Source organism: Cibotium barometz, chromosome 48 (assembly GCF_041138505.1).
Source record: "Cibotium barometz isolate CiBa-2024 chromosome 48, ASM4113850v1, whole genome shotgun sequence".
In the NCBI taxonomy this organism is placed as follows: Eukaryota; Viridiplantae; Streptophyta; class Polypodiopsida; order Cyatheales; family Cibotiaceae; genus Cibotium; species Cibotium barometz.
Window position 1 is genome coordinate 12,148,701 of NC_141093.1, and position 10,084 is coordinate 12,158,784.

The 10,084-nt window shown below is 41.8% G+C and overlaps 1 protein-coding gene across 1 annotated transcript; it reads right to left on the reverse strand.

Moving 5' to 3' along the window:
* Positions 1-4,537: 4,537 nt before the first annotated feature.
* Positions 4,538-6,915, reverse strand: LOC147610814 (low-temperature-induced cysteine proteinase-like). Its single transcript, XM_086785296.1, has 4 exons — positions 6,282-6,915; positions 5,935-6,170; positions 5,516-5,656; positions 4,538-5,104 (listed from the first exon to the last, which is right to left on the reverse strand). Exons 1-4 carry the CDS (start codon positions 6,913-6,915, stop codon positions 4,538-4,540), a joined length of 1,578 nt encoding a protein of 525 aa, XP_086641422.1.
* Between the last annotated feature and the right edge of the window lie 3,169 nt (positions 6,916-10,084).

A 10,084-nucleotide genomic window follows, 5' to 3' on the forward strand; every position in this document is an offset into this window, starting at 1 on the left:
CGAAATAGTGAGGGGCTTGCCCGCCCCGGGCCTCATCCCACGACTATCGAGGAAAAGATCTAGGAAAGCCCCATCCCTAATAGGAGCAAGATCACAGACCTGACGATATGTCAGGCCATGTGACACAGGAGCAGCGCGATGGTGGGCTATCCACTCATCTACATAAACAATATCGTGAAGGCTACGAAGGGACGCAAGCATCGCCTCCAAGTCTGCCATGATATGTAATGTAGACGGAGTGTCTCTAGCACTCCTATGGATAGCCGCTAACTCGCGGTCTATCTCCGCGATGAGGTCCGCAATAGATGAGCGGCCCTCCTCGTGGCCCTCCATGCTAAAACCTAAGCCAAATGTGAAGGGTCCAATGTGGAGGGTCTAATGTGAAGGGTCTAATGCTTAGTGCTAAGTAGCACTAATGAAGCTAAAAACAAAGCTAATGGGCTCACTAATACTAATCCAAATCAAGAGAGCAAGAGAGTGAAAACGACTTGTGAAAATGAGGCAAAAAAAAAAGTTTTCCGGTTTTATAACCTCGATCGAGGTTCGGTAACATCATGCAATTTAGGATTTACAAGATTAACGCTCTGGATATTAGGGTTAGTGCAACAAACGGCCAAGATACACACCTAATTCTAGGGTTGGGGAAGGATTGACGGCTGAGATTTGATATTACTATCGCGTTCGAGGTAAATGGACGGCCACGATTTAAAGGCATTACCACGACAAGGTATCTCGACGGTCAAGATTCATTATATACCTCGATCGAGATATTTAAACGGCCGAGATCGCATCTTCCAGCGTACGTGAATGGACGGTATAGATTGTGTTTCCGTATCTCGATCGAGATAATTGGACGGTGGATATTGCATCTACGTATCTCGATCGAGATATTCGGACGGTGCAGATTGAATCTCTGTATCTCGATCGAGATATTTGGACGGCTGAGATTTGAACTCAGTATCTCGATCGAGATATGGGGACGGTGGAGATTGTATCCGATTACCTCGAACAATGAATGGTCGCGATTGGATGTAAATTTCTCGTTCGAGATACCTGGACGATGGAGATGTGCTAGTCAAATATGCCTACGGGGATACAGCGTGGCCCTGATGTGGATCCGAGTGGCATAGATATCTCGATCGAGATATTGTGGTGGCGGTGACATGTATTGGTGACATGGATGACGCCTGGAAACCCGGACCTGCTAGCATGGCATTAGTTGGCATCTCGATCGAGATATGTCGATTTAGGCTCGGGAGGCACGTGTTGTCTTTTGATTCGCGGCACTATCACGATCGAGGTACTCCGCCCGAGATGCATGGATGTCCCAATTTTAGAGAGAGTGAACGAAAGTGAGTACCCTCATCTTGCAACCACCCCTAGGTATCTCATAAAGGGGGCCTTACAAAAATAGAGAACCTGCAAGAATAACATGAGGGTAGAGGATTAAGAAAATTCTTTTCCAACAAAACACAAGGTTAACATGCCCACTTTCTTGCCAACATCGATAGGTGAAGGTAAAGTAAATGAAAAACACTTTCAACCTTCCTTTTATTGTTATTTTGGCTTCCCACCACTTAGTGGGTACAGTACTCCACATGGCCGGTGTAAAGATATAAATAACTACATATGCTTCTATATATTGATTGGCTTGTAACATTTTGATGATTTTTTTCTTTATTATTAAAAAATTTAGAATTTACAAATTCGTGTGAGATATTTTTGAAGACTTCATTAGTATTCTTTTTTTATCTAGTGCCACCGAGCAACACTTAAAGCGACATTTGTGAAAGTCACTCAAAGATGCTTATAATGACAAAAAGTAAACTGCCACTAAACTCAATACATGCTAGAATGGGGATTAGAACTCAAGTCTTTTCATATTCCTAGTATATGTTAGAATGAGGATTAGAACTCAAGATTTTTCACATATCCCAACTTTGGCATGCGGACTTGAAGATCAACAATCTAGCCAAATTTATCAAAAAGCCTAAAGTTTAGCACAAGCAACATCCTTCAAGGTTAGTGTTATAATGGCAAACCTGAAAATAAATCCCAACGATCAGGGTGGAAACACTTTGCCTTAGATTTCTCCTTCTTTTCAAAAGCATTAGGGTTACCAGAGCCCTTTCCCTTGTCTTGCTTTGCATTTGTGGAGAATGCAACATCACTACCATCTCTTCCTTTGAAATGCATCTACTACTCCACCAACATTGTGCCAAACTCCTCAAAAGTAAGCACCGGGTTGTGTACTTACATGTTTAGTGAGGCTACCAAACTCTCATAACGCTTTGATGCACCTACATGCAAGCGATTTAGTGACCCCTAATGTCTCCAGTTACTCTTGTAGATTCTATATCTGTGATATAAACTGCTATGTTACTTCTCCATCCGGATGCCTTTGAGTTATAAGGTTTTGAATCCTTGTCTAATTCCTCGTCTCATACTAGTTCTTCAAAACTTACCATGCTTCAAAAGCTATGGTAGTATGTTGAATCAAGGTCATCACCAAAGCACTAACGTCGGTGACGATGGTGTAAAGCATATTATCACCTCCATGTAAAGAAAGAGAACGATCTGGCAGTACGGTCTATAGTGGATTTGCTAGATCTAAAGTAGGACCTAGCTTTATATCAACCCCTACTCTGGCTTCCCACAAATCATATGAATCAAGAATAGACCTAATCTTTAACTTCAAGAGAGCGTAATTTGTTCCATCCAACTTCCCATCACCAAAAGGTGGATGGTGGGCACGAGCGGCTTCATTATTTGCAGGTTGGGCCATTTCTCCATTCAATCTTCAATTAAAATTGGCACCATGTAACAATACACAATTGCAGAAGCTAGATTAGCACAATACAAAGCCCTGAATTATAAAAAGAAGTGGAGAGTTAACAATATTGCTTCTTGCAAATTTGATCAAATTGATAGCATTTACACCTATTTGCTCTAGGTAAAGAGATTTGAATAACAATCTAGACATACTCTGGACAAAGGATGTCTTGATTATAAGAGTACTTGAACACAATGAACTTGATGTAATCAACTCTAAGGGTGCTAAAATAGTCTATATATAGCACCTAAGATGGACATAGGTCGGTCACCTTAGCCAACCCACGACTTAGTTCAAAATGACCAACCGACCACATCATCTAAATGGGACCATACTAGACTACAATGATATACCATCTTAACCTTAAAACGGGACCTACAACTCGATAACAATGTGTCCTTATTGTCCAGCACTCATTAATGCTACACAAGCATGCATCCTACTTTGTAGAGTGCCAGGTCTATGTAAGTCATCTCCTAACCATCTGGCCACCCTTGGCCACCATCCAATGTCTAGATTGGAAATTGTTATGTAGCTGGGTGCTCACCACACCTCATAGAGGTGGCCTTACAAAAGAGAGCACCTGTAGAAATAACACGAGGGTGGAGCATTGAGCAAACGCTTTTCTATAACAAAATACAACGCCAATCAACATCAATGGTAAGTGAAGGTAAAGTAGATTCAAAACACTTTTCACCTTTCTTTTACTATTATTTTGGCTCCCCAAATGGTGTAAAGATATAAATCACTACATATGCTTCTATATATTGATTGGCTTGAAACTTTTTGATGATTTTTTGTTCTTTATTATTAAGAAAATATGTTTTACAAATTTATGTGAGATATTTTTGTGGACTTCATTAGTATTCTTTTTTTTTTCCACGCCACTGAGCAGCACTTATACTAGCGCTTATAGCAACATTTGTGAACGTCGCTCAATGATGCTTTTAGCGATGAAAAATAAACCGCCACTCAAACGTCGATAATAAGCAGCGCTAAGCGCTCATCTTGTTGTACCATGTTACAAAAGACTTGTTGCAATCAATATATACTAGGATGGGAATTAGAACTCAAGACTTTTCATATTCCCAGTATATGCAATAATGACGATTAGAACTCCAGACTTTCCATATATCCGTGCGCTATGAGGGCTTGAAGACCGACAATCTATCCAAATTTATCAAAAAGTCTAAAGTTTAGCACAAGAAAAATACTTCACATGGAGTAGAGCTGAGACTTGAAGATTTATTAAATGTTTGCACATCTCGTTGGTTAGATAGGCTAAGTAAGGTTTTAAAAAAATGGGGGTGACTAGGGGTTCACTAGCAGGATTAACTAATCTGGTTGATCAAGCATGCATTTAATTTCTAGTCTCCATGGGACGCAGCTCTTATTCATTATAGTAAGGTGAACGATACCCTTTTCAAAAGTGAGGAAGACTGATAAAGGAAGCAGTCCTATTTACAAAACCAAGTCTTTTTCCGAAATAAAAATGGTGCGCTTTTATGGGCTCCTCAGCCGGGGCTTTATACAGTGGTAAATATAAATCGAACTAGGCTTAATCATTGGTCTGCAATAAGATCAACATCGATTGGTTTACGAGTCGCCAACGTTCGTGGGAGCAGGTTGACGCCAAACGGGTCTTTAGGGCTCTGCATGCACGGGTGGGAGAAAGCCTTCAAGGTTAGTGTTATAACGGCAAAGCTAAAGATAAAGCCCAACGATCAGAAAGCCAATATCAATGACTAGAATAATTAGTGTACATGGAAGTGTTAAGGCAGATTTACTCACAGAGAGACATGCACCAGCGTCGACGTCAGAGATGGGGTGGTCGTGGGGACAACAATAGTCACTGTCGTCACAGCAGGTGGCGGCTAGAGAAGGGCAACATCCCCACAGAAAGCAGAAGCCCTCAAATTCGAGAGTGCAGCAGCAGGTCGAGCCAGAAGAGCACGAGTAATCCTCGTCACACACGGTCCTCGGCGCGGGGCGTGAAGGTGGTGTGGGCGGCGTGGGCGTGGGCGTGGGTGATGGTGGTGCTGGGCTCGGCCCCTGCTTCTTCACCGGATACGAGGGCTCCATGTTGATTCCACATATGCCGTCCGGCTCTTGAGCCCCCTTCCTCTCCATCTTCAAATACCCTCTTTCACCCCAGCCTTCTCCCCATGAGTTTCTCACAATCCAATAGTTCGTCCCGTCCTCGTCAGTCCCATATCCCACCGCCAACACCGCGTGGTTCAACTCTTTGCCGCAGCTCCCTGTGAACACACCCTGAAAGCATCGCCAACACAACAAAAAAAGCAATGTTAGCATCAATTAGCATAAGTTGAAGCTCACATGGTCATCATGTTGTAGTGATTAGTTTGAATGTCATGAATTTTGATGGTAGGTGATCATATTATGCAGTGCTGACATGAACATCATGTTGAAGTGATCAAAGTCATTAACTTGCGTGCCATGAGCTTTACGTAGTGCTTGAATCTTAGGTAGTATTACCATCATCTCAAAGTCTTTAACTTGCATATGTCATGAATTTTATGCCGTGCTTGAACCTTAGGTAATATAATGCTAGGTGATGTGCAGTGCTTGAATCCTAGGTAGTATGATGCTAGATGATCCTATATAGTGCTTAGTAGCATGAAGCACTAAACTCAAGAGTTTTCAATTAGTGCTACAGCTTACTCCATCATATAATTGGAAATCTCGGTCCCCGGCATCGATGGCTACACTAACAGGTTGATGAGCTACTGCTTTTAGAAGTGCCTCCTCATTCGACTCTGAAACATCCTCATAATCGTCGATGGACACAATGTGGGAATTCTTCTGCAATCACAGACACATTTCATGAGTTTGGACATACACGTCTCATGAGCCTGGACAATAATAGTGATGTACTTTGTTGCAGAATCAGCAAAGCTTACAAACTGACAACTAAATATTAATGTGCCGTAAACTACAATGCAATCAGGTTATTTAAGAGTTAAATGCATAATTAACTTGAAGCGTTAAAAACAAGTATCATAGAATCAATGTTAAGGAGTATGTAAATAACATCCAAATGACACAAATAAATATTTGAGTTGAATTGATAGTGCACTCGCCTTGTTGATATCACAAACACCATCGTGTTCTGTATAAGGGTAGTCTTTCTCCGTGTCGAGGCCACCGTTTGCGATAATAAATTCGAAAGCGTAGTCCATGAGGCCACCGTTGCAGCCCTGGTTGTACGCACGATCGCAGTCGACTAGCTCCTGCTCAGAGAGTGAGAAAAGCTCACCAGTAGCAATCTGATTGGCGGCTTCCACGGCCGCAACGCTCGAAAACGCCCAGCAGCTCCCTGAAAACCCCCCCAAAAAAAAAAAGAACAATCAAAATTATTATCATTCATCCTGTAAGCAAGAGCCATAATCTATCTAGCTAGGGATCTCGATACAAACAGTTGCCTTACCACACTGGCCCTGATCCTTCACCCCTGTAAGAGCACCCTTCTCTCTCCAGTCCACAGACTGCGGGATTTCTGTCGCGTTTTCATACATAAAACCAGTGCTGTGTTTCTTCGATAGTGTTGCAGAGTGCGCCGTGTCTGCGCCTCGTCGCCGTACATGATCAACGTAGCCGCCAGTTTGGAGGTACGCTTGTCTGAACTCGTCGTACGTGAGATCGGCGAAACTGTTGAGCCCTAGCCGGTAACCGCTGCTGCCGCTGCCGGTCGCCTTCTTCAACTGCCGGTTCCTCGTCTCGATGTAGTGCAAGTTCTCTCTAAAGACCTGAAAGCGCTTCTCCATCTCCTCCACAATCTTCCACACCTTCTTGTGCTTGGCCACCCATGCCTGGAACAGAGTAAAGGCGTTCTTGGTGGCCCAGCCCGACGTCGTCATCTTGCCGCCAGACGACGGCAGACGATGCCCATCCGAGTCCTGCACGTGCAGGGCCGCCTCGTTATCTACTTCGTGGAGCCTAATGTTGCCTTTGTCACCGTCGTTACTTCTGTAGATGAAGATCTCACGAGTCGCAACCGCGACAGAAGCTACGAGCATTAGCAAGAACAAGACGGCGCTCGTCTTCATCATCAGCGTCTTCATGATGTCAGTGATTGAGTAAAAGCGCTTCCAATTGTGGAACAAAAGCACATCGTTGCACTATAAATATATTCCACGACCAATCGTCGGATAAAATAATCAAGTTTTGCTCCCTCAGCTGTCGGTTCAAGGAAGATTTTTAGCCACACTTCATAGCGATTGGTAAATTTGAAAGTGATAGTTTAGGAAAATACGACCACAATCTTTCACAAGACAAAGAACTTCTTAATGGAAAAGAGATGATAAAAATATTGAATTATTATTTAGGAACTAATGACCTCTACCCACCTCTGCACTCTGATCTTAGGCAGACTTCTAGACTCATGCATCGGAAGGGCACACAACACAACAAAGAAAGATCTTTACTTGATGATCTCAAATATAATAGTAAACACGTCTATCCAAGGTTGGTGATATCATAGAGTCTACAACTGGTCGTGATGAAGCGGATCGACCAAATCACTCCATGATGAAGACTATAATAAACTAAACAATGGTCTCTTTTACGTCGAGAGGGACAAGGCTTCATGGGAAGAGTAACGTCTATCCTCACAACCATCTGGCCATGTATGGTTAATATCTAGTGTTTAATTTGGACACTTTTAGATGCCTAGGCATACTCAACACATAATGGATGCTCATTACAAAGGGACCTTACAAAATAGAGCAACTTGTCACCCACATAGTCATAAGATGAAGGTGGAGCATTGACTTTCACCCCTCCATAGTCATAAGATAAGGGTGGACCACTGATAAAATAGAGCAAAGTGTCACCCACATAGTCATAAGAAGAGAGTGGAGCATTGACTTTCAACTCCACCACCCCAACTACCTCTCTGGCATAATTTCACTCTAGTAGATCTCTCCCAAGTACTTTTATGAAGATACCCACACAAATCTCTATCGACTAGCTCAGACTCCCCAAGTACCTTAATGAAGATATCCACACAAATCTCTATCGACTAGCTCAGACTCCCCAAGTACCTTAATGAAGATATCCACACAAATCAGCAGCGTTTTTGTAAGGAATCGAGGGCTTTCAAGATGCTCAGCAGCGATCTATCTCGCTGCTCTACAGCGCTTTTTCACTACTAGGCAATGCTTTTTTGCTACTCATCAGTAGCGCAATATCGTTACCCAACAGCGCTTTTTCGTTGCTCAGTAGTGTCTATAGTAGCGAAAAAACGCTACTATACTATAAAAATATCTCGCTTTTTTGCCGCTTCTTTTGCCGTCGCGTAGTTTTATCTTTTGAATACAATAAACTTGTACTCTGCCTAGTCTATTACTTCTACCTCTCCTACCCTATCCTCCTCAAGCTCAAGCAAGGTATGTCTACTGTTTTCTTTCATTTCCTATTTAAACAAGCTTTCCATTAAAGCTTTCTTGTGAGTATTTCCCTTCTCTTTCTTCTCTTTTAAGTTTTTCTTTCCTTCTTTTTTCCTTCTCATTAAAGCTTGACCCTAACTCTAGCTTCTACATAGAAACCCTAATAAAGAGATTTGATGGAGAGCTCTCCATCAAAGCTCTCTATTATGTTTTCTATTTAGAAGCTAGGGTTAGGGTTAAGCTATAATGTGAGTAGAGAAAAAGAAAGATTCAATAAGTTTTGTATGTTATGCAAAATCTTTTATTAAGATTTTTATTAAGATTAGGGTTTTGTATATGCTTTCTATTAGGGTTAAGATTAGCGTTACTAATACTTTTTTTCTTTATTTGGTTTGATTTTGGGTTATCCACACATACAAGCCTCATAAGGTAAGACATATCTCCCTTTTATGTTTCCTCTCTTATACTTTTACATGTTATAGGGTTTGTAAGTTTTAGGATTTGTTATTTTTTCTCCCCTACATGAATAGCATAGCTCCTCTCTAGAGGTGGCCATATGCCTTAGCCTCATTTATGAGGCTAGTGCATAAAGCTTATGCATTAGCTTTATGCATAAGCCTCATACATAATGGTAGTGCATAAACCTCATGCATAAGACTTATGCATTACCAAATGTATAAGCCTCATGCATGAGGCTTATACATAAGGTTTATGCATGAGACTTTTGCATAAAGCCTCATGCATAAGCCTCATGTATAAAGCTTATGCATTAACGATAAGCCTCTATATATAGCCTTATACATAAGCTTATGCATGAGGCTTATGTATTAGTTGTATGCATAAGCATCATGTATAAAGCCATATGCACAAGTCTTATGTAAAATGCTTATGCATATGGCTAATGCATAAGCTCGATACATGAGGTTTTATGCATAAGCCTCACGCATAAGCTACATACATGAGGCTTATGTATAAGCTCATGCATAAACCTCATGCATAAGCTGCATACATGAGGCTTATGTATTAAGCGTATTCATATGGCTAATACATAAGCCTCATGTATGCAGTAGCTTACGCATAAGGTTTATGCATGAGGCTTATGCATAGCTTTAGGCAGGCTACGAATGCATAAGCCTCGTGCGCCAACTATGAGCTATGCATAGTATGCATAAACCTTATGCATAGTAGCAACCAACGCATGCCGGTAGCTTCCTACGCATGCCGGTAGCAACCAACCCATGCCGGTAGTTTCCTATACATGTCGGTAGCTTTCTATGCATGCCCAATGCTACCGATGTATGTCGGGTGATTTCTACGCATGTCAGGTAGTTTCTACGCATGTCGGTAGCTTCCTATGCATGCCGATAGCAACCAATGCATGCCGATAGCTTCCTACGCATGCCGGTAGCAACCTATGCATGCCGGTAGATTCCAACGCATGCCGGTAGCTTCCTATGCATGCCGATAGCAACCAACGCATCCCGGTAGCTTCCTATGCATAAGAGTTTTAAGTATTTATGTTTTTTTTTTATAGATGGCAAATAACTTGAGGTGTGATGTTACACGTGAAGGAAGAGTCGATATCCCAACAATATTTGTAAGTATATATTAGCCTCACATATTAGCCTCACATTGTAACTTGTCTTTTAATTAAAGAAGGTTATCTTAAATAACAACTTTCTAAAATGTTCACTTGTTTGTACAACTGCAGCTTGAAGCAGTGGACCGCCCCCTACACAAGAGGAATATGATTTTGCATTACAACGGGGTTTGCAAGCTCTATTTGATAGGGTGCAAGATGAAGGATGGATTGTTATTACTGGAGTAGATGCTTGGCAAGCAT